This window comes from Crinia signifera, chromosome 6 (assembly GCF_055691185.1).
Source record: "Crinia signifera chromosome 6, ASM5569118v1, whole genome shotgun sequence".
NCBI lineage: Eukaryota > Metazoa > Chordata > Amphibia > Anura > Myobatrachidae > Crinia > Crinia signifera.
Genome location: NC_139222.1, coordinates 1,680,920 through 1,707,942, shown reverse-complemented (window position 1 = coordinate 1,707,942; position 27,023 = coordinate 1,680,920). Strand labels below are relative to the sequence as shown.

The 27,023-nt window shown below is 45.0% G+C and overlaps 1 protein-coding gene across 3 annotated transcripts in view; it reads left to right on the top strand.

The window, feature by feature from the left end:
• The window catches only part of LOC146009805 (uncharacterized), a 77,705-nt gene that overhangs the window by 38,566 nt on the left and 12,116 nt on the right, over positions 1-27,023 (top strand). The window contains exons 1-4 of one of the 3 annotated variants that reach the window (XM_083150287.1): positions 5,141-5,269; positions 5,697-5,849; positions 15,775-15,966; positions 20,613-21,585. In XM_083150287.1, the coding sequence (XP_083006413.1) occupies positions 5,739-5,849; positions 15,775-15,966; positions 20,613-21,585 (1,276 nt within the window). In that variant the 5' untranslated portion in view covers positions 5,141-5,269; positions 5,697-5,738. Of the gene's footprint in view, positions 1-5,140; positions 5,331-5,696; positions 5,850-15,774; positions 15,967-20,612; positions 21,586-27,023 lie in introns of those variants that run through there. The other 2 variants (XM_083150286.1, XM_083150285.1) reach the window with 2 other exon arrangements.

Below are 27,023 nucleotides of genomic sequence, written 5' to 3'. Positions count from 1 at the left end.
GTAATGATATGGGGGCTGGTGGAGGAGAGGTAATGATATGGGGGCTGGTGGAGGAGAGGTAATGATATGGGGGCTGGTGGAGGAGAGGTAATGATATGGAAGCTGGTGGAGGAGAGGGAGAGGTAATAATACGGGGCTGGTGGAGGAGAGGTAATGATATGGGAGCTGGTGGAGGAGAGGTAATGATATGGAAGCTTGTGGAGGAGGGATAATGGTACGGGATCTGGTGGAGGAGAGGAAATGATACGAGATCTGGTGGAGGAGAGGTAATGATACGGGATCTGGTGGAGGAGAGGTAATGATACGGGATCTGGTGGAGGAGAGGTAATGATACGGGAGCTGGTGGAGGAGAGGTAATGATACGGGAGCTGGTGGAGGAGAGGTAATGATACGGGAGCTGGTGGAGGAGAGGTAATGATATGGGGCTGGTGGAGGAGAGGTAATGATATGGGATCTGGTGGAGGAGAGGTAATGATATGGGATCTGGTGGAGGAGAGTTAATGATATGGGATCTGGTGGAGGAGAGGTAATGATATGGGATCTGGTGGAGGAGAGGTAATGATATGGGATCTGGTGGAGGAGAGGTAATGATATGGGATCTGGTGGAGGAGAGGTAATGATATGGGATCTGGTGGAGGAGAGGTAATGATATGGGATCTGGTGGAGGAGAGGTAATGATATGGGATCTGGTGGAGGAGAGGTAATGATATGGGATCTGGTGGAGGAGAGGTAATGATATGGGAGCTGGTGGAGGAGAGGTAATGATATGGGAGCTGGTGGAGGAGAGGTAATGATATGGGATCTGGTGGAGGAGAGGTAATGATAAGGGAGCTGGTGGAGGAGAGGTAATGATATGGGAGCTGGTGGAGGAGAGGTAATGATATGGGAGCTGGTGGAGGAGAGGTAATGATATGGGAGCTGGTGGAGGAGAGGTAATGATACGGGATCTGGTGGAGGAGAGGTAATGATACGGGATCTGGTGGAGGAGAGGTAATGATAAGGGATCTGGTGGAGGAGAGGTAATGATATGGGAGCTGGTGGAGGAGAGGTAATGATATGGGAGCTGGTGGAGGAGAGGTAATGATATGGGAGCTGGTGGAGGAGAGGTAATGATATGGGATCTGGTGGAGGAGAGGTAATGATACGGGATCTGGTGGAGGAGAGGTAATGATACGGGAGCTGGTGGAGGAGAGATAATGGCACGGGGGCTGGTGGAGGAGAGGTAATGATATGGGATCTGGTGGAGGAGAGGTAATGATACGGGATCTGGTGGAGGAGAGGTAATGATACGGGAGCTGGTGGAGGAGAGGTAATGGTATGGGAGCTGGTGGAGGAGAGGTAATGATACGGGAGCTGGTGGAGGAGAGATAATGGTACGGGAGCTGGTGGAGGAGAGGTAATGATACGGGAGCTGGTGGAGGAGAGGTAATGATATGGAGACTGTGTCGGGTTTGGACTAGGCCCCCTATGTCCAGTGATGGGCAATGTTAATTCTTAATCATACCAAGACATATTAGACAAGTCAGTGACACTATTTGGGAGAAGGCCCTTTCCTATAAATGGTTTGATGAGTCCTGTGTGGCAGAACGTGACGTCCTGCAAAGAGCTTGCACCTTGACCCCATCCAGCACCTTTGGGATGACCTGAGAGCTCTTGGCATAATCAAACATCAGGGCCTGACCCCATACATGTCCTACAGAATGAGTGGGGCCAAATTCCCACAGAGTCCCACTTTGAAGGAGAGTGGGGGCCGTTATGGATGCAATAGAGGGACCGGCTGCATATTACAGTATATGTATCTGTATATTACAGTCCCTGCTGGTGCAATGGTCACGCGTCCCAATACTGCTGTCTATATAGTGTATATATACCCACGAAATCCCCCAGAATCCCAGATCTCCATGTGATATCCGGACCATGTATGTGCGAGTCTGTACACGATGGGGGCGGAGCTTGAAAGTTGGCCACACACCTAGGGCAGCATGGCCAAACTGCATCAGTACAGGCAAGACCACCCAACGGAACCTTGTATATAGCAAATATACTATGTGCCATGTATGTTATGTCTCATGTAGCTACGTGCCATGCATGTTATGTCTCATGTAGCTATGTATGTATTATGTGTTATGTATGTATTATGTATGTTATGTTTCATGTAGCTATGTAATATGTATGTTGTCTCATGTAGTTATGTATGTATCATGTATGTTATGTCTCATGTAGCTATGTATTATGTATGTTATGTCTGTAGGTAGCTATGTATTATGTATGTTATGTCTCATGTAGTTATGTATGTCTCATGTATGTTATGTCTCATGTAGCTATGTATTATGTATGTTATGTCTCATGTAGCTATGTATTATGTATGTTGTCTCATGTAGTTATGTATGTATCATGTATGTTATGTCTCATGTAGTTATGTGTGTATTATGTATGTTATGTCTCATGTAGCTATGTACTATGTATGTTATGTCTCATGTAGCTATGTATTATGTATGTTATGTCTCATGTAGCTATGTATCATGTATGTTATGTCTCATGTAGCTATGTATGTATCATGTATGTTATGTCTCATGTAGCTATGTATGTATCATGTATGTTATGTCTCATGTAGCTATGTATGTATCATGTATGTTATGTCTCATGTAGCTATTTATGTATCATGTATGTTATGTCTGATGTAGCTATGTATGTATGTATGTTATGTCTCACATGTAGCTATGTATGTATCATGTATGTTAGGTGTCATGTAGCTATGTATGTATCATGCATGTTATGTCTCATGTAGCTATGTATGTATCATGTATGTTATGTCTCATGTAGCTATGTATGTATCATGTATGTTATGTCTGATGTAGCTATGTATGTATCATGTATGTTATGTCTCATGTAGCTATGTATGTATCATGTATGTTATGTCTCATGTAGCTATGTATGTATCATGTATGTTATGTCTCATGTAGCTATTTATGTATCATGTATGTTATGTCTGATGTAGCTATGTATGTATGTATGTTATGTCTCACATGTAGCTATGTATGTATCATGTATGTTAGGTGTCATGTAGCTATGTATGTATCATGCATGTTATGTCTCATGTAGCTATGTATGTATCATGCATGTTATGTCTCACATGTAGCTATGTATGTATCATGTATGTTAGGTCTCATGCAGCTATGTATGTATGTATGTTATGTCTCATGTAGCTATGTATGTATATAATGTCTCAAATAGCTATGTATGTCATGTCTCGTAGTTATGTATGTATCATGTATGTTATGTCTCATGTAGCTATGTATGTATGTTATGTCTCATGTAGCTATGTATTATGTATGTAATGTATCATGTATGTTATGTCTCATGTAGCTATGTATTATGTATGTTGTCTCATGTAGTTATGTATGTATCATGTATGTTATGTCTCATGTAGTTATGTATGTATTATGTATGTTATGTCTCATGTAGCTATGTATTATGTATGTTATGTCTCATGTAGCTATGTATTATGTATGTTATGTCTCATGTAGTTATTATTATTATTATTATAATTTTATTTATAAGGCGCCACAAGTGTTTCGCAGCGCCGTACAAAGGAACAATACAGGGAGACAAAAACTTGGCATAACATTGAGTAAATAACAAAAATACAGTACAAATAAAGAGCACCACAGTTCAATACACATTACAGCTTAAATGTAAGTAGTGAGGACCCAATCAACATACAACTAGAGGCTTAGTTATGTATGTCTCATGTATGTTATGTCTCATGTAGCTATGTATTATGTATGTTATGTCTCATGTAGCTTTGTATGTATCATGTATGTTATGTCTCATGTAGCTATGTATGTATCATGTATGTTATGTCTCATGTAGCTATATATGTATCATGTATGTCATGTCTCATGTAGCATGTATGTTATGTCTGATGTAGCTATTTATGTATCATGTATGTTATGTCTCATGTAGCTATGTATGTATGTTATGTCTCACATGTAGCTATGTATGTATCATGCATGTTAGGTCTCATTTAGCTATGTATGTATCATGCATGTTAGGTCTCACATGTAGCTATGTATGTATCATGTATGTTAGGTCTCATGTAGCTATGTATGTATCATGTATGTTAGGTCTCATGTAGCTATGTATGTATCATGCATGTTATGTCTCACATGTAGCTATGTATGTATCATGTATGTTATGTCTCATGTAGCTATATATGTATGTTATGTTACATGTAGCTATGTATGTATGTATGTTATGTCTCAAGTAGCTATGTATGTCATGTCTCATGTAGTTATGTATGTATCATGTATGTTATGTCTCATGTAGCTATGTATGTATGTATGTTATGTCTCAAGTAGATATGTATTATGTATCATTTATTTTATGTTTATATATATGTGTGTGTGTGTGTGTATATGTGTGTGTGTGTGTGTGTGTGTGTGAGTGTGTGTATATGTGTGTGTACTCACACTGCAGTAAAGCTGAGCTGGCAGCACTCAGTAATGAAACACGATGCCAGCAGGGTAACTAACCTGCAGTGTGAGTATCATGTGACTATGACCCCGTCTGTGGCTGGCACCAGGAATTCTGCTGTAATTACTCGGATGTGCTGGGTCTTTCTGGACATTTATACATACATACGAGGTACATGTGTCCTCACGGCAAGAGTCATACTTCCCCCAGCAGCTGCCTCTTCTAACTTGCCACAAGATTCCCGCCCTGTGCGTTCCAAACAGACTTCCGCCAACTGCGTTCCAAATAGACTTCCGCCCAGTGCGTTCCAAAAAGACATCCGCCCAGTGCGTTCCAAAAAGACATCCGCCCAGTGCGTTCCAAATAAAGTTCCGCCCAATGCGTTCCAAATAGACTTCCAGCCTGTTGGTTCCAAACAGACTTCCGCCCTGTGCGGTCCAAACAGACATCCGCCCGATGCGTTCCATACAGACTTCCGCCCGGTGCGTTCCAAATAAAGTTCCGACCAATGCGTTCCAAACAGACTTCCGCCCTGTGCGGTCCAAACAGACATCCGCCCGATGCGTTCCATACAGACTTCCGCCCGGTGCGTTCCAAATAAAGTTCCGACCAATGCGTTCCAAACAGACTTTCGCCCTGTGCGTTCCAAATAGACTTCCGCCCGGTGCGTTCCAAACAGACTACTGCCCTCTGCGTTCTAAAAACCGGAAATGTTTCTCCTCACTTTCAGCTTCAGTTCCGAGTCACCTGAGACATATCATCACACAGGAGATGTCATTGTGTCTGGCGGCGGGTAATGACGACATTCTTATACAGGGGGAGCAGACTGCAGTGTACTGTTATAATTATACAGGGTGAGCAGCCTGTGGTGTCCTGTTATTATTATTATACAGGAGGAGTAGCCTGTGGTGTCTTGTTATTATTATTATACAGGGGGAGCAGACTGTAGTGTACTGTTATTATACAGGGGAAGCAGCCTGTGGTGTCCTGTACTTATTATACAGGGGCAGCAGCCTTTGGTGTCCTGTGATTATTATACAGGGGGAGCAGCCTGTGGTGTCCTGTTATTATACAGGGGGAGCAGCCTGTGGTGTCCTGTTATTATTATACAGGGGGAGCAGATTGTGGTGTCCTGTTATTATTATACAGGGGAAGCAGCCTGTGGTATTATATGTTACTGTTATATATTATTGGATCAGATGATTTTATTTTTCTTTTAGATAATTGGTGTTTTTACTAAGCACTCGGATTCTTCAAATTACATGAGGATGAGACCCACCCTATATACTGATTCAGTGAGGATGGATAGCAGACGCCTGACAGAGAAGCTATTATCGGTCACCCTGCATATCATCCACCTGCTGACTGGGGAGGTGACAGTGACATCACTTATATCTATAGTAATAATACAGAGACGTGACCGGGGAGGTGACAGTGACATCACTTATATCTATAGTAACAATACAGGGACATCACTTATATCTATAGTAATAATACAGGGACGTGACCGGGGAGGTGACTGTGACATCACTTATATCTATAGTAATAATACAGGGATGTGACCGAGGAGGTGACAGTGACATCACTTATATCTATAGTAATAATACAGGGACGTGACAGTGACATCACTTATATCTATAGTAATAATACAGGGAGGTGACCGAGGAGGTGACAGTGACATCACTTATATCTATAGTAATAATACAGGGACGTGACAGTGACATCACTTATATCTATAGTAATAATACAGGGATGTGACCGGGGAGGTGACAGTGACATCACTTATATCTATAGTAATAATACAGGGACGTGACCGGGGAGGAGACAGTGATATCACTTATATCTATAGTAATAATACAGGGACGTGACCGTGGAGGTGACAGTGACATCACTTATATCTATAGTAATAATACAGGGACCTGACCGGGGAGGTGACAGTGACATCACTTATATCTATAGTAATAATACAGGGATGTGACCGGGGAGGTGACAGTGACATCACTTATATCTATAGTAATAATACAGGGACGTGACCGGGGAGGTGACAGTGACATCACTTATATCTATAGTAATAATACAGGGACGTGACCGGGGAGGTGACAGTGACATCACTTATATATAGTAATAATACAGGGAGGTGACAGTGACATCACTTATATCTATAGTAATAATACAGGGACGTGACCGGGGAGGTGACAGTGACATCACTTATATCTATAGTAATAATACAGGGACGTGACCGGGGAGGTGACAGTGACATCACTTATATATATAGTAATAATACAGGGAGGTGACAGTGACATCATTTATATCTATATTAATAATACAGGGACGTGACCAGGGAGGTGACAGCGACATCACTTATATCTATAGTAATAATACAGGGACGTGACCAAGGAGGTGACAGTGACATCACTTATATCTATAGTAATAATACAGGGACGTGACCGGGGAGGTGACAGTGACATCACTTATATCTATAGTAATAATACAGGGATGTGACCGGGGAGGTGACAGTGACATCACTTATATCTATAGTAATAATACAGGGAAGTGACATCACTTATATCTATAGTAATAATACAGGGACGTGACCGGGGAGGTGACAGTGACATCACTTATATCTATAGTAGTAATACAGGGACGTGACCGGGGAGGTGACAGTGACATCACTTATATCTATAGTAATAATACAGGGACGTGACCGGGGAGGTGAAAGTGACATCACTTATATCTATAGTAATAATACAGTGAGGTGACCGGGGAGGTGACAGTGACATCACTTATATCTATAGTAATAATACAGGGAGGTGACAGTGACATCACTTATATCTATAGTAATAATACAGGAACGTGACCGGGGAGGTGACAGTGAAATCACTTATATCTATTGTAATAATACAGGGAGGTGACCGGGGAGGTGACAGTGACATCACTTATATCTATAGTAATAATACAGGGACGTGACCGGGGAGGTGACAGTGAAATCACTTATATCTATAGTAATAATACAGGAACGTGACCGGGGAGGTGACAGTGACATCACTTTTATCTATAGTAATAATACAGGGACATGACCGGGGAGGTGACAGTGACATCACTTATATCTATAGTAATAATACAGGAACGTGACCGGGGAGGTGACAGTGAAATCACTTATATCTATAGTAATAACACAGGGACGTGACCGGGGAGGTGACAGTGACATCACTTATATCTATAGTAATAATACAGGAACGTGACCGGGGAAGTGACAGTGAAATCACTTATATCTATAGTAATAATACAGGAACGTGACCGGGGAGGTGACATCACTTATATCTATAGTAATAATACAGGGATGTGACCAGGGAGGTGTGACATCACTTATATCTATAGTAATAATACAGGGACGTGACCGGGGAGGTGACAGTGACATCACTTATATCTATAGTAATAATACAGGGACGTGACAGTGACATCACTTATATCTATAGTAATAATACAGGGACGTGACCGGGGAGGTGACAGTGACATCACTTATATCTATAGTAATAATACAGGGACGTGACCGGGGAGGTGACAGTGAAATCACTTATATCTATAGTAATAATACAGGGATGTGACCGGGGAGGTGACGGTCACATCACTTATATCTATAGCATGGGTCTTCAAACTTTGGCCCTCCAGATGTTGTGAAACTACAAATCCCAGCATGCCTTGCCACAATTTTGCTATAAGGGAGTGTTAAAACTGTGGCAAGGCATGCTGGGATTTGTAGTTTCACAACATCTGGAGGGCCACAGTTTGAAGACCCATGATCTATAGTAATAATACAGGGACGTGACCGGGGAGGTGACAGTGACATCATTATATCTATAGTAATAATACAGGGATATGACCGGGGAGGTGACAGTGACATCACTTATATTTATAGTAATAATACAGGGATGTGACCGGGGAGGTGACGGTGACATCACTTATATCTATAGTAATAATACAGGGACGTGACCAGGGAGGTGACATCATTTATATCTATATTAATAATACAGGGACGTGACCGGGGAGGTGACAGCGACATCACTTATATCTATAGTAATAATACAGGGACGTGACCGGGGAGGTGACAGTGACATCACTTATATCTATAGTAATAATACAGGGAGGTGAATTCACTTATGTCTATAGTAATAATACAGGGACGTGACCAGGGAGATGACATCATTTATATCTATATTAATAATACAGGGACGTGACCGGGAGGTGACAGTGTCATCACTTATATCTATAGTAATAATACAGGGACGTGACCGGGGAGGTGAGAGTGACATCACTTATATCTATAGTAATAATACAGGGACGTGACCGGGGAGGTGACAGTGACATCACTTAAATCTATAGTAATAATACAGGGACGTGACCGGGGAGGTGACAGTGACATCACTTATATCTATAGTAATAATACAGGGAGGTGACAGTGACATCACTTATATCTATAGTAATAATACAGGGACGTGACCAGGGAGGTGACATCATTTATATCTATATTAATAATACAGGGACGTGACCGGGGAGGTGACAGTGACATCACTTATATCTATAGTAATAATACAGGGAGGTGACCGGGGAGGTGAGAGTGACATCACTTATATCTATAGTAATAATACAGGGACGTGACCGGGGAGGTGACAGTGACATCACTTAAATCTATAGTAATAATACAGGGACGTGACCGGGGAGGTGACAGTGACATCACTTATATCTATAGTAATAATACAGGGACGTGACTGGGGAGGTGACAGTGACATCACTTATATCTATAGTAATAATACAGGGACGTGACCGGGGAGGTGAGAGTGACATCACTTATATCTATAGTAATAATACAGGGACGTGACCGGGGAGGTGACAGTGACATCACTTAAATCTATAGTAATAATACAGGGACGTGACCGGGGAGGTGACAGTGACATCACTTATATCTATAGTAATAATACAGGGAGGTGACAGTGACATCACTTATATCTATAGTAATAATACAGGGACGTGACCAGGGAGGTGACATCATTTATATCTATATTAATAATACAGGGACGTGACCGGGGAGGTGACAGTGACATCACTTATATCTATAGTAATAATACAGGGAGGTGACCGGGGAGGTGAGAGTGACATCACTTATATCTATAGTAATAATACAGGGACGTGACCGGGGAGGTGACAGTGACATCACTTAAATCTATAGTAATAATACAGGGACGTGACCGGGGAGGTGACAGTGACATCACTTATATCTATAGTAATAATACAGGGACGTGACTGGGGAGGTGACAGTGACATCACTTATATCTATAGTAATAATACAGGGACGTGACCGGGGAGGTGACAGTGACATCACATATATCTATAGTAATAATACAGGGCCGTGACCGGGGAGGTGACAGTGACATCACTTATATCTATAGTAATAATACAGGGATGTGACCGGGGAGGTGACTGTGACATCACTTATATCTATAGTAATAATAAAGGGACGTGACCGGGGAGGTGACAGTGACATCACATATATCTATAGTAATTATACAGGGACGTGAACGGAGAGGTGACAGTGACATCACTTATATCTATAGTAATAATACAGGGAGGTGACAGTGACATCACTTATATCTATAGTAATAATACAGGGACGTGACCAGGGAGGTGACATCATTTATATCTATATTAATAATACAGGGACGTGACCGGGAGGTGACAGTGTCATCACTTATATCTATAGTAATAATACAGGGACGTGACCGGGGAGGTGAGTGACATCACTTATATCTATAGTAATAATACAGGGACGTGACCGGGGAGGTGACAGTGACATCACTTAAATCTATAGTAATAATACAGGGACGTGACCGGGGAGGTGACAGTGACATCACTTATATCTATAGTAATAATACAGGGACGTGACTGGGGAGGTGACAGTGACATCACTTATATCTATAGTAATAATACAGGGACGTGACCGGGGAGGTGACAGTGACATCACATATATCTATAGTAATAATACAGGGCCGTGACCGGGGAGGTGACAGTGACATCACTTATATCTATAGTAATAATACAGGGATGTGACCGGGGAGGTGACTGTGACATCACTTATATCTATAGTAATAATACAGGGACGTGACCGGGGAGGTGACAGTGACATCACTTATATCTATAGTAATAATACAGGGACGTGACCGGGGAGGTGACAGTGACATCACTTATACCTATGGTAATAATACAGGGAGGTGACAGTGACATCACTTGTATCTATAGTAATAATAAAGGGACGTGACCGGGGAGGTGACAGTGACATCACATATCTATAGTAATAATACAGGGACGTGACCGAGGAGGTGACAGTGACATCACTTATATCTATAGTAATAATACAGGGACGTGACCGGGGAGGTGACAGTGAAATCACTTATATCTATAGTAATAATACAGGAACGTGACCGGGGAGGTGACAGTGACATCACTTTTATCTATAGTAATAATACAGGGACATGACCGGGGAGGTGACAGTGACATCACTTATATCTATAGTAATAATACAGGAACGTGACCGGGGAGGTGACAGTGAAATCACTTATATCTATAGTAATAACACAGGGACGTGACCGGGGAGGTGACAGTGACATCACTTATATCTATAGTAATAATACAGGAACGTGACCGGGGAAGTGACAGTGAAATCACTTATATCTATAGTAATAATACAGGAACGTGACCGGGGAGGTGACATCACTTATATCTATAGTAATAATACAGGGATGTGACCAGGGAGGTGTGACATCACTTATATCTATAGTAATAATACAGGGACGTGACCGGGGAGGTGACAGTGACATCACTTATATCTATAGTAATAATACAGGGACGTGACAGTGACATCACTTATATCTATAGTAATAATACAGGGACGTGACCGGGGAGGTGACAGTGACATCACTTATATCTATAGTAATAATACAGGGACGTGACCGGGGAGGTGACAGTGAAATCACTTATATCTATAGTAATAATACAGGGATGTGACCGGGGAGGTGACGGTCACATCACTTATATCTATAGCATGGGTCTTCAAACTTTGGCCCTCCAGATGTTGTGAAACTACAAATCCCAGCATGCCTTGCCACAATTTTGCTATAAGGGAGTGTTAAAACTGTGGCAAGGCATGCTGGGATTTGTAGTTTCACAACATCTGGAGGGCCACAGTTTGAAGACCCATGATCTATAGTAATAATACAGGGACGTGACCAGGGAGGTGACAGTGACATCATTATATCTATAGTAATAATACAGGGATATGACCGGGGAGGTGACAGTGACATCACTTATATTTATAGTAATAATACAGGGATGTGACCGGGGAGGTGACGGTGACATCACTTATATCTATAGTAATAATACAGGGACGTGACCAGGGAGGTGACATCATTTATATCTATATTAATAATACAGGGACGTGACCGGGGAGGTGACAGCGACATCACTTATATCTATAGTAATAATACAGGGACGTGACCGGGGAGGTGACAGTGACATCACTTATATCTATAGTAATAATACAGGGAGGTGAATTCACTTATGTCTATAGTAATAATACAGGGACGTGACCAGGGAGATGACATCATTTATATCTATATTAATAATACAGGGACGTGACCGGGAGGTGACAGTGTCATCACTTATATCTATAGTAATAATACAGGGACGTGACCGGGGAGGTGAGAGTGACATCACTTATATCTATAGTAATAATACAGGGACGTGACCGGGGAGGTGACAGTGACATCACTTAAATCTATAGTAATAATACAGGGACGTGACCGGGGAGGTGACAGTGACATCACTTATATCTATAGTAATAATACAGGGAGGTGACAGTGACATCACTTATATCTATAGTAATAATACAGGGACGTGACCAGGGAGGTGACATCATTTATATCTATATTAATAATACAGGGACGTGACCGGGGAGGTGACAGTGACATCACTTATATCTATAGTAATAATACAGGGAGGTGACCGGGGAGGTGAGAGTGACATCACTTATATCTATAGTAATAATACAGGGACGTGACCGGGGAGGTGACAGTGACATCACTTAAATCTATAGTAATAATACAGGGACGTGACCGGGGAGGTGACAGTGACATCACTTATATCTATAGTAATAATACAGGGACGTGACTGGGGAGGTGACAGTGACATCACTTATATCTATAGTAATAATACAGGGACGTGACCGGGGAGGTGACAGTGACATCACATATATCTATAGTAATAATACAGGGCCGTGACCGGGGAGGTGACAGTGACATCACTTATATCTATAGTAATAATACAGGGATGTGACCGGGGAGGTGACTGTGACATCACTTATATCTATAGTAATAATAAAGGGACGTGACCGGGGAGGTGACAGTGACATCACATATATCTATAGTAATTATACAGGGACGTGAACGGAGAGGTGACAGTGACATCACTTATATCTATAGTAATAATACAGGGAGGTGACAGTGACATCACTTATATCTATAGTAATAATACAGGGACGTGACCAGGGAGGTGACATCATTTATATCTATATTAATAATACAGGGACGTGACCGGGAGGTGACAGTGTCATCACTTATATCTATAGTAATAATACAGGGACGTGACCGGGGAGGTGAGTGACATCACTTATATCTATAGTAATAATACAGGGACGTGACCGGGGAGGTGACAGTGACATCACTTAAATCTATAGTAATAATACAGGGACGTGACCGGGGAGGTGACAGTGACATCACTTATATCTATAGTAATAATACAGGGACGTGACTGGGGAGGTGACAGTGACATCACTTATATCTATAGTAATAATACAGGGACGTGACCGGGGAGGTGACAGTGACATCACATATATCTATAGTAATAATACAGGGCCGTGACCGGGGAGGTGACAGTGACATCACTTATATCTATAGTAATAATACAGGGATGTGACCGGGGAGGTGACTGTGACATCACTTATATCTATAGTAATAATACAGGGACGTGACCGGGGAGGTGACAGTGACATCACTTATATCTATAGTAATAATACAGGGACGTGACCGGGGAGGTGACAGTGACATCACTTATACCTATGGTAATAATACAGGGAGGTGACAGTGACATCACTTGTATCTATAGTAATAATAAAGGGACGTGACCGGGGAGGTGACAGTGACATCACATATCTATAGTAATAATACAGGGACGTGACCGAGGAGGTGACAGTGACATCACTTATATCTATAGTAATAATACAGGGACGTGACTGGGGAGGTGACAGTGACATCACTTATATCTATAGTAATAATACAGGGACATGACCGGGGAGGTGACAGTGACATCACTTATATCTATAGTAATAATACAGGGACGTGATCGGGGAGGTGACAGTGACATCGCTTATACCTATAGTAATAATACAGGGAGGTGACCGGGGAGGTGACAGTGACATCACTTATATCTATAGTAATAATACAGGGACGTGACCGGGGAGGTGACAGTGACATCACTTATATCTATAGTAATAATACAGGGACGTGACTGGGGAGGTGACAGTGACATCACTTATATCTATAGTAATAATAAAGGGACGTGACCGGGGAGGTGACAGTGACATCACTTATATCTATAGTAATAATACAGGAACGTGACCGGGGAGGTGACAGTGACATCACATATATCTATAGTAATAATACAGGGACGTGACCGGGGAGGTGACAGTGACATCACATATATCTATAGTAATTATACAGGGACGTGAAAGGGGAGGTGACAGTGACATCACTTATATCTATAGTAATTATACAGGGACGTGAAAGGGGAGGTGACAGTGACATCACTTATATCTATAGTAATTATACAGGGACGTGAAAGGGGAGGTGACAGTGACATCCCTTATATCTATAGTAATAATACAGGGAGGTGACCGGGGAGGTGACAGTGACATCACTTATATCTATAGTAATAATACAGGGACGTGACCGGGGAGGTGACAGTGACATCACATATATCTATAGTAATTATACAGGGACGTGAAAGGGGAGGTGACAGTGACATCACTTATATCTATAGTAATAATAAAGGGACGTGACCGGGGAGGTGACAGTGACATCACATATCTATAGTAATAATACAGGGACGTGACCGAGGAGGTGACAGTGACATCACTTATATCTATAGTAATAATACAGGGAGGTGACAGTGACATCACTTATATCTATAGTAATAATACAGGGACGTGACCGGGGACGTGACAGTGACATCACTTATATCTATAGTAATAATACAGGGAGGTGACCGGGGAGGTGACAGTGACATCACTTATATCTATAGTAATAATACAGGTATGTGACCGTGGAGGTGACAGTGACATCACTTATATCTATAGTAATAATACAGGGATGTGACCGGGGAGGTGACACTGACATCACTTATCTATAGTAATAATACAGGGACGTGACCGGGGAGGTGACAGTGACATCACTTATATCTATAGTAATAATACAGGGACGTGACTGGGGAGGTGACAGTGACATCACATATCTATAGTAATAATACAGGGACGTGACCGGGGAGGTGACAGTGACATCACTTATATCTATAGTAATAATACAGGGACGTGACCGGGGAGGTGACAGTGACAACACTTATCTATAGTAATAATACAGGGACGTGACCGGGGAGGTGACAGTGACAACACTTATATCTATAGTAATAATACAGGGAGGTGATCGGGGAGGTGACAGTGACATCACTTATATCTATAGTAATTATACAGGGACGTGAAAGGGGAGGTGACTGTGACATCACTTATATCTATAGTAATAATACATGGACGTGACCAGGGAGGTGACAGTGACATCACTTATATCTATAGTAATAATACAGGGACGTGACCAGGGAGGTGACAGTGACATCACTTATATCTATAGTAATAATACAGGGACGTGACCGGGGAGGTGACAGTGACATCACTTATATCTATAGTTATAATACAGGGACGTGACCGGGGAGGTGACAGTGACATCACATATATCTATAGTAATAATACAGGGACGTGACCGGGGAGGTGACAGTGACATCACTTATATCTATAGTAATAATACAGGGACGTGACCGGGGAGGTGACAGTGACATCACTTATATCTATAGTAATAATACAGGGACTTGACTGAGGGGGATCTGGTATTGTAAATAATGAGATTTGGTCTTTCCCCCAATACACAGGATTACACAGTAGTGAAGAAGACATCCGGTGCGTATGAGACAACCAGCAGCCGTCCCCGTGTGTCAGGAGGACTGAGCAGGACCCAAAGCCCCATCACGGTGCCTCCACCTCACTCACTGATACATGAGAGGCACAATGACCAGAAGATCCTGGAACTCACCAACAAGATCATTCAGCTGCTGACCGGAGAGGTGACTGCTGGGAATGGGACGTTATACAGTAACACCGGGGGATGTGACAGGAGAGGTGACTGCTGGGAATGGGACGTTATACAGTAACACAGGGGGATGTGACCGGAGAGGTGACTGCTGGGAATGGGGCGTTATACAGTAACACAGGGGGATGTGACCGGAGAGGTGACTGCTGGGAATGGGGCGTTATACAGTAACACCGGGGGATGTGACCGGAGAGGTGACTGCTGGGAATGGGATGTTATAGAGTAACATCGGGGGATGTGACCTGAGAGGTGACTGCTGGGAATGGGACATTATACAGTTACACCGGGGGATGTGACCGGAGAGGTGACTGCTGGGAATGGGAGGTTATACAGTAACACCGGGGAATGTGACCCGAGAGGTGACTGCTGGGAATGGGGCGTTATACAGTAACACTGGGTGATGTGACCGGAGAGGTGACTGCTGGGAATGGGGCGTTATACAGTAGCACCGGGGGCATGTGACCGGAGAGGTGACTGCTGGGAATGGGACATTATACAGTAGCACCGTGGGATGTGACCGGAGAGGTGACTGCTGGGAATGGGACGTTATACAGTAACACCGGGGGATGTGGCAGGAGAGGTGACTGCTGGGAATGGGACGTTATACAGTAACACTGGGGCATGTGACCGGAGAGGTGACTGCTGGGAATGGGGCATTATACAGTAGCACCATGGGATGTGACCGGAGAGGTGACTGCTGGGAATGGGACGTTATAAAGTAACACCGGGGGATGTGACCAGAGAGGTGACTGCTGGGAATGGGACGTTATACAGTAACACCGGGGGATGTGACCGGAGAGGTGACTACTGGGAATGGGACATTATACAGTAACACCGGGGGATGTGACTGCTGGAAATGGGATGTTATACAGTAACACTGGGGGATGTGACCAGAGAGGTGACTGCTGAGAATGAGACGGTATAAAGTAACACCGGGGGATGTGACCGGAGAGGTGACTGCTGGGAATGGGACGTTATACAGTAACACTGGGTGATGTGACTGGAGAGGTGACTGCTGGGAATGGGGCGTTATACAGTAGCACCGGGGGCATGTGACCGGAGAGGTAACTGCTGGGAATGGGACATTATACAGTAGCTCCGTGGGATGTGACCGGAGAGGTGACTGCTGGGAATGGGACGTTATACAGTAACACTGGGTGATGTGACCGGAGAGGTGACTGCTGGGAATGGGACGTTATACAGTAACACCGGGGGATGTGACCAGAGAGGTGACTGCTGGGAATGGGACGTTATACAGTAACACCGGGGGATGTGACCGGAGATGTGACTGCTGGGAATGGGACGTTATACAGTAACACTGGGGCATGTGACCGGAGAGGTGACTGCTGGGAATGGGACGTTATACAGTAACACCGGGGGATGTGACCGGAGAGGTGACTACTGGGAATGGGACATTATACAGTAACACCGGGGGATGTGACTGCTGGGAATGGGATGTTATACAGTAACACTGGGGGATGTGACCAGAGAGGTGACTGCTGGGAATGGGACGTTATAAAGTAACACTGGGGGATGTGACCGGAGAGGTGACTGCTGGGAATGGGATGTTATACAGTAACAATGGGGGATGTGACCGGAGAGGTGACTGCTGGGAATGGGACGTTATACAGTAACACCGGGGGATGTGACCGGAGAGGTGACTGCTGGGAATGGGACGTTATACAGTAACACCGGGGGATGTGACCGTAGAGGTGACTGCTGGCAATGGGACGTTATACAGTAACATCGGGGATGTGACCGGAGAGGTGACTGCTGGGAATAGGACGTTATACAGTATCACCGGGGGATGTGACAGGAGATGTGACTGCTGGGAATGGGGTGTTATACAGTAACACCGGGGGATGTGACCGGAGAGGTGACTGCTGGGAATGGGACCTTATACAGTAACACCGGGGGATGTGACCGGAGAGGTGACTGCTGGGAATGGGACGTTATACAGTAACACCGAGGGATGTGACCGGAGAGGTGACTGCTGGGAATGGGACGTTATACACTAACACCGTGGGATGTGACCAGAGAGGTGACTGATGGGAATGGGAAGTTATACAGTGACACTGGGGGATGTGACCGGAGAGGTGACTGCTGGGAATGGGATGTTATACAGTAACACCGAGGGGATGTGACCGGAGAGGTGACTGATGGGAATTGGATGTTATACAGTAACACGGGGGGATGTGACCGGAGAGGTGACTGATGGGAATTGGATGTTATACAGTAACACTGGGGGAGGTGACTGATGGGAATTGGATGTTATACAGTAACACCGGGGGAGGTGACCTGAGAGGTGACTGCTGGGAATGGGATGTGTGGCCGGAGAGCCCAGCACACGGGGTTAATGGCGGCTACAGCACTGAAGGGGTTAACTATCCGTGCTTGGCCGTTATTCAGAACAAGGGTACTTGCCCTGTTTTAAACTGTATGAGCAGCACTGAGCTGGGACAGGACCCCTCCTGCAGTGCTGATGTACGTTATAGCACTGAGCTGGGCACCCGGCACACATATCATATGTATTTATGTAATATATGTTTGGCACTGAGCTAGGACTGCATCATATATTGTGTATATTGTATTGAATATTGAGGAATGCATTCTGGACTTACAATGCACTTTGTACATTTCTGGGGGGAAGGAATTTAGCAAATCTTGGTGATGAGGAAATGAAATGCTAATCTGCCCCTCTTGTCAGAAGGTCTGTGAGTGTCCAATACACAGCAGGGAGTAGGCTCTGTGTCTGAAGCCCTGTGTAAAAGGTGATAAGGAAATTTGTGTACCATATGTGATGGGTCCCTGAGCCCAGGACATCCTGTGTGTGAGGTGTTGATGAGGCACAGACATTTGTGTTTCGTTATGTAAACATGCTACCAGGAGATAAATATCTCCCCTGTTCCTAAAAGTTATATATTCTAAGGAAATTGGACTCATCCTTTGTAGTATGTAATCTTGGTTCGTTATGCACGGGAAGTAACGTATCAGATTGAGATGCAAATTGTAAATGTATGGGGGAGGATCTGACAATGTCAAAGAGTTTTCTGCCTATATAAGCAGGGCTCTGTGAGCCCAAAGTTGTACTTCTGCCTGTATCTGAATGCTGTAACATCTGTATGCTGTATACCTCTGAAAGGAGAAGGGATCTTTTCAGGTCTATTGGCAATAAACCATCTTTTGCCCAAGAAGTCTGCTTCATCTGCGACCAACAGAATTAATTGCAATAATTCCGTTCTCCGGCTGTTCTGGGCATAGCATCCAGCGTCTCCGAGTCTCCGCTCTGCCAGCTACCAAAGCAGAGGCCTGGTCCGTGACCAGTGGGGGACTAGTCGACACCAGCAGTGTGTCGACGCAGGTAGTACTCAGGGCCAGCGGTTGGGCCTGAGGAGGTATCCGTGGTTCCAGACGCCACGTAGGAGGAGTCTGGTGGTGGCAGCGATAACCCCGCCCACTGCGTAGTGGGTGGAGTCAGTAACAGGCGGTTGCTGACGGTAACAGGGAATCCCCTATTGGCCAGGTCCCGTGAGACCAGGAACCGCTATCTGTGGACCCGAAGGGCGTAGCCAGAGCTAAGGGCAGGCGTCCGGTCACAGGATGTTATACAGTAAAGCTGGGGGATGTGACCGGAGAGGTGACTGCTGGGAATGGGACGTTATACAGTAACACCGGGGGATGTGACCGGAGAGGTGACTGCTGGGAATGGGACGTTATACAGTAACATCGGGGGATGTGACCGGAGAGGTGACTGCTGGGAATGGGACGTTATACAGTAACACCGGGGGATGTGACCGGGGAGGTGACTGCTGGGAATGGGACAATATACAGTAACACTGGGGAATGTGACCGGAGAGGTGACTGCTGGGAATGGGACGTTATACAGTAACATTATGGGGATGTGACCGGAGAGGTGACTGCTGGGAATGGGGCGTTATACAGTAACACTGGGGGATGTGACCGGAGAGGTGACTGCTGGGAATGGGACGTTACACAGTAACACCGGGGGGGATGTGACCGGAGAGGTGACTGCTGGGAATGGGACGTTATACAGTAACACCGGGGGGATGTGACCGGAGAGGTGACTGCTGGGAATGGGATGTTATACAGTAACATTGGGGGATGTGACCGGAGAGGTGACTGATGGGAATGGGACGTTACACAGTAACACCGGGGGATGTGACCGGAGAGGTGACTGCTGGGAATGGGATGTTATACAGTAACATTGGGGGATGTGACCGGAGAGGTGACTGCTGGAAAGGGGACGTTATACAGTAACACCGGGGGAGGTGACCGGAGAGGTGACTGCTGGGAATGGGACGTTATACAGTAACACCGGGGGATGTGACTTCTGAGAATGGGACATTGTTTTCTATTTCATTTATTATACAACTGGACACTGGATACTATGGGCATAGAGTGTGGTGCAGAGATCCCAGCAAGAGACCATGTTCCTGTCACCTCACCTCATAGTTTACAATGTTTCTCAAAGTCCTGGGAGAAAAGGATAAATAACGCAAGTATTGTTTTCATTAAATGATCTGTGTGCATCTAATACACTAATATTATTCTGGTAAAGCTCAATGATTAAAGAGTTTTATTATTTTGTTGATTATGTAGCACAAAGATCTGACCGGTTTTAAGGCAGAAGATACAGAGGGAGAAGAAGAGACGTATGTGACTGATATGAAGGCAGAAGATACAGAGGGAGAAGAAGAGACGTATGTGACTGATATGAAGGCAGAAGATACAGAGGGAGAAGAAGAGACGTATGTGACTGATATGAAGGCAGAAGATACAGAGGGAGAAGAAGATACATATGTGACTGATGTGAAGGCAAAAGATACAGAGGGAGAAGACACGTATGTGACTGATATGAAGGCAGAAGATACAGAGGGAGCAGAAGAGACGTATGTGAATGATATGAAGGCAGAAGGTACAGAGGGAGAAGAAGAGATGTATGTGACTGATATGAAGGCAGAATGTGCAGAGGGAGAAGAAGACACGTATGTGACTGATATGAAGGCAGAAGATACAGAGGGAGAAGAAGAGACTTATGTGACTGACATGAAGGCAGAAGATACAGAGGGAGAAGAAGAGACTTATGTGACTGATATGAAGGCAGAAGGTACAGAGGGAGAAGAAGAGACGTATGTGACTGATATGAAGGCAGAAGATACAGAGGGAGAAGAAGAGACATATGTGACTGATATTAAGGCAGAAGATACAGAGGGAGAAGAAGAGACGGATGTGACTGATATTAAGGCAGAAGGTACAGAGGGAGAAGAAGACACGTATGTGATTCATCTGAAGACAGAAGATACAGAGGGAGAAGAAGAGACGTATGTGACTGATAATAAGGCAGAAGATACAGAGGGAGAAGAAGACACGTATGTGACTGATATGAAGGCAGAAGATACAGAGGGAGAAGAAGAGACGTATGTGACTGATAATAAGGCAGAAGATACAGAGGGAGAAGAAGAGACGTATGTGACTGATATGAAGGCAGAAGATACAGAGGGAGAAGAAGAGACGTCTGTGAGGGGTGATCAGCAGTGTAAGGAGGAGGAGATCCCTACAGATATCAGCACAGGTGAGTAATACTTATGCTCAGTACACAATACAGCTGGGATTTAGGGAAGCAGAGGAGGTGTCCGTATACTATCGGGGGCAGTGCCATACATAGGACCCACATTAGTACAATACAAGGGACACAGATCATCGCATTGACTACGACACTATAAAATGTGAAATGAGGCACAAGCTGGTGACCTGGTGATAGGAAGCAATGGGACATTAAGGGACAGCCAAGGCAGGGGGTAGGGAAAGAGTCCTCATTACTAAATTATAGAGGAGAGTATGTTTGATGAACGGGTGGGTTTCCGTGCCTATTTTAAGCTTTGCATTGGCTGACCAGAGAGGGTGGGAGGGAGTGTGTAGGTAGATGAGGTTGGAGATTTAGGGGGCAGAAGAATTAATGATATGTGAGGTTGAAGAGGATTCTGTAAGACAATGGGAGCCAGTTGCAGAAGTGGAGGAGAGGAAGAGAAGTCTAGTAGTTGAGAACAGATTGAAGGGAAGAGAGTTGGTTGGGCGGGAGGCCAGTGAGGAGAATGGTCCCAACAGTCAGGTATGATATGACCAGTAAGCCAAACAACAAAGGTTTTAGACTGCGCTGAGTTAATGGGGTTTTTTGTGAGGTTGCTGCTGGGATCCTAGGGCGTACTACATAACACCCTATACAGACATATGCAAAAGAAAAAGGGGGAAGGATATCCCTGCTCAAACTTACAACATATATATTTATAGCCTAATACCGGTATACACAAACGTGTAACATAGAAAATCCTGTTTGGGTAATCTAAAGTTCACACATAACGGGATTGGTTACTGTGCTCTGATAATCCTGGTTCCCAGGGGTCCGCTCCGTCTGCTGGGAGAGATTTTCCTGCAGTAGCTAAGGAGATCAACTGCTCTGTGATCTACGCGCTTCGCCTGCGCCTCCGGCTTCGTCAGGATCATACAAAGTATGTTCACAGAGCACAATGGGGGAAGGCTGGAGGGAGTGGATGTTGTCAGATTGCTTTAATTTCGGAGGAGAAGGAGACAGTCATGTGGCAGTGAGGGTAGATGAAGGAGGCAGCGGGGACTGAGAAGAGATGAGTTATTGGAGAACGGATTGCTTGGCGAGTGAGGCAGAACTTTATAAAGAGGGTATAAGAGAGAAGATGGTGGTCAGAGAGGGGAACATTGGAGGAGTAAGATGGGTCCTATTGGTGGGTAAAGACCACGTCAAGGGAGTGATTGAGAGAGGGTGAAGGTCCACTGAGAAAGGAGGGTTTGGGTGGGATGACACCAAAGGAGTATGTCCACACTGCCACCTTGGTGGCTATCAGGCCTGACAGAGTGGGGCAGCAGGTGACATGGAGTCGCCGGAGGAGAGCCGGGTTCAGTGAGGATGAGGATAGCGGGCACCTTGATCTGGTGGTAGATTCATATGGCACAGGGTAGAGGAACCCGAGCTTCAGGACAATGTGAAGAGCGGGTGTAGTAAAAACCGAGAAACAGCCGACGGGACTATTGGGGAACTTGTCACAGAGCACATGTGGAAGAACAGAAGACATATGTTCTAGATTATCCCCCCCCCCCCTCCCAGTCCCAGAATATGCTGTTGGGTTCATTGACAACTGTCACAATGGGCCTGTTTGTGTTGTAACAAGAGTGCTGGTACTTCCCGGCCAAATCTCCGGCTTCGTCTGAAGGATTCGTCCAAGGGAGGCAGCGTCCAGACTTTACAGAACATCATCCTGCCATAATGTCACTGTATGGACTGAGGACCACGGAGCTGCAGATGCCCAAGAAGTATCGGTTGGGCAAGTTGAAGGCATTGAAACCCTGGAGGCCCTGCCAGCATCAGTATATGCCTGTTCAGTCGCAGCTAACATCTGTTTAGTGGCTGGCATCATAATAGACTCTAATAACGTTACCCACATCTGCCTTATCCTTATGACTGATTAAATATGGCGCCTTGCAGGATAACGCCCCTAATTCTGATATTCTTCTAGCTGATGTAATGGCCAATCAGCTTCCAGGTGATCCGCCAATGATCCACCTCCCTCACTGGTTCAAATGGAGGAGATAATATAACATATAACAAGGATCTACATGGAGGCCTAATTTGTAAGACACCTACAGAAACCTTCAGGAATCCAAGGCTAAGACCTAATGAGAACGGAAAAACCTTTCTTCTTCCATATCCTCGCTTCAAAGATCGAAAGTGGCGTAAAAACCATCCGATTTCTAATAGATGTTACTTCTATTAACAAGATAGAATGGAAACCTGTCAAAAGCGAAGCGTGTGTGCACCCCTTTAGGACTGTCCAGAGATCATTTCATACATTGTATAACAAAGATAAAGCCTGACCGTTACACTCCAGGGCAGATGATGCTGTAACACCGCACAAAAGGGGATGCGCGTACAATTACCATCCTCCCAGTGCAGACAGATCCCAGGATTATCATACACCCGGATAATAGGGAATAAATATAGACATCTGACAGCTAACCCGTCAATTTTACATCTTTATACACTAAATCTATCTTCTTAGCACCTTTAATAAATGTATATATGTTGCCCAAGTCATCATTTGAACCCCCTAACAATTTCACCTCAGCGAAGAGGAGTTTTCGTTGCCGTCCTACACATTAAAAGACCGCAAGGATCCTTCCTTCTTTTTAAAAAAGAATCAATAAAAGTTTAAGTTTGAATGATCCATTGGCATCCACAGTGCAAATCCCATTTTCTTTTGCATAAACCCTGAATCTTGGTGCCATCAGATCAATGTCTGACTGTCCCAACATTTCCACCTCTCTCTAAAAAACTTCTGGATGTAAAGACCATTCCCCTGGGCAAATCTGATGATTAAGGAAATTCGGTATTTGTTTCCTAGCACGGCGCCCAAGATATTCAGTTTATGGCATCGTATGCATTGTATCGCATCGCATACCATATGCCCGCATGCGATGCGATTTTAAAGTGTATAAGCACCCTAATGGGTTTTTTCAATGGTAAATGTCCCCCCTATACGATTTTTAATTGTATAAGCACCTTAATGGGTGCTTACAATGTTAAATGCACCCCCACGCCACCCCCACTATCAACGGCAACCCGAAGCGTGGCAGTACGCGCCCTCCGAGCTTTTCATACCCCCACCATCCACGGTGTTGTGGAGTTGATTTTATATAGTGTGGCGAGCGCAGCGAGCCACCGAGCCCGAAGCGTGGCGATCTCACGCGTATTACTTTACATGTATTCCGCGTCCGCTCGCCACGCTCTGGGCTCGGTGGCTCGCTGCATTTGCCACACTATACAAAATTAACTCCACGCCAACGTGGATGGTGGGGCTATGAAAAGGTCGGAGGAAGCATACCGCCACCCCTCGCGGACTCGCGCTCGCCACGCTTCGGGTTGATGTTGATAGTGGGGGTGCTTTTAACATTGTAAGCACCTATTACGGTGCTTATACAATTATTTATCTTATAGGGGGCACATTTAACATTGAAAACACCCATTAGGGTGCTTATACAATTTTAAAACGTATACCATTGTATATGGCATACAATGCGATGGTATACAATTTAAAATTGTATAACATCGTATGCCTTATGGTATGCAATGTGATGGGTGCCATGCTAGGAAACAAGTACCGGAAATTCTCCTCCTGCATTCTCTGGTGTATCTCATACATCAGCAGCCACCAGACCCTATTATACTCCTGCTCTCCCCTCACATCATGTCACTGTGTGTTTCCAGCCCAGAGATCTGACCAGTCTCCTCCCCACACTCTCTGGTGTATCTCATACATCAGGAGACATCAACCCCTATTATACTCCTGCTCTCCCCCTCACATCATGTCACTGTGTGCTACCAGCCCAGAGATCTGACCAGTCTCCTCCCCGCACTCTCTGGTGTATCTCATACATCAGGAGCCATCAACCCCTATTATACTCCTGCTCTCCCCCTCACATCATGTCACTGTGTGTTACCAGCCCAGAGATCTGACCAGTCTCCTCCCCGCACTCTCAGGTGTATCTCATACATCAGGAGCCATCAGCCCCTATTATACTCCTGCTCTCCCCCTCACATCATGTCACTGTGTGTTACCAGCCCAGAGATCTGACCAGTCTCCTCCCCGCACTCTCTGGTGTATCTCATACATCAGGAGCCATCAACCCCTATTATACTCCTGCTCTCCCCCTCACATCATGTCACTGTGTGTTACCAGCCCAGAGATCTGACCAGTCTCCTCCCCGCACTCTCAGGTGTATCTCATACATCAGGAGCCATCAGCCCCTATTATACTCCTGCTCTCCCCCTCACATCATGTCACTGTGTGTTACCAGCCCAGAGATCTGACCAGTCTCCTCCCCGCACTCTCAGGTGTATCTCATACATCAGGAGCCATCAGCCCCTATTATACTCCTGCTCTCCCCCTCACATCATGTCACTGTGTGTTTCCAGCCCAGAGATCTGACCAGTCTCCTCCCCGCACTCTGTGGTGTATCTCATACATCAGGAGCTATCAGCCCCTATTATACTCCTGCTCTCTCCTCACATCATGTCACTGTGTGTTACCAGCCCAGAGATCTGACCAGTCTCCTCCCCACACTCTCTGGTGTATCTCATACATCAGTAGCTATCAGCCCCTATTATACTCCTGCTCTCCCCCTCACATCATGTCACTGTGTGTTACCAGCCCAGAGATCTGACCAGTCTCCTCGCCACACTCTCTGGTGTATCTCATACATCAGGAGCCATCAGCCCCTATTATACTCCCGCTCTCCCCTCACATCATGTCACTGTGTTACCAGCCCAGAGATCTGTCCAGTCTCCTCCCAGCACTCTCTGGTGTATCTCATACATCAGGAGCCATCAGCCCCTATTATACTCCTGCTCTCCCCCTCACATCATGTCACTGTGTGTTACCAGCCCAGAGATCTGTCCAGTCTCCTCCCAGCACTCTCTGGTGTATCTCATACATCAGCAGCCATCAGCCCCTATTATTCTCCTGCTCTCCCCCTCACATCATGTCACTGTGTGTTACCAGCCCAGAGATCTGACCAGTCTCCTCCCCGCACTCTCTGGTGTATCTTATACATCAGGAGCCATCAGCCCCTATTATACTCCTGCTCTCCTCCTCACATCATGTCACTGTGTGTTACCAGCCCATAGATCTGACCAGTCTCCTCCCTGCACTCTCTGGTGTATCTCATACATCAGGAGCCATCAGCCCCTATTATACTCCTGCTCTCCCCCTCACATCATGTCACTGTGTGTTACCAGCCCAGAGATCTGACCAGTTTCCTCCCTGCACTCTCTGGTGTATCTCATACATCAGGAGCCATCAGCCCCTATTATACTCCTGCTCTCCGCCTCACATCATGTCACTGTGTTACCAGCCCAGAGATCTGACCAGTCTCCTCCCTGCACTCTCTGGTGTATCTCATACATCAGGAGCCATCAGCCCCTAT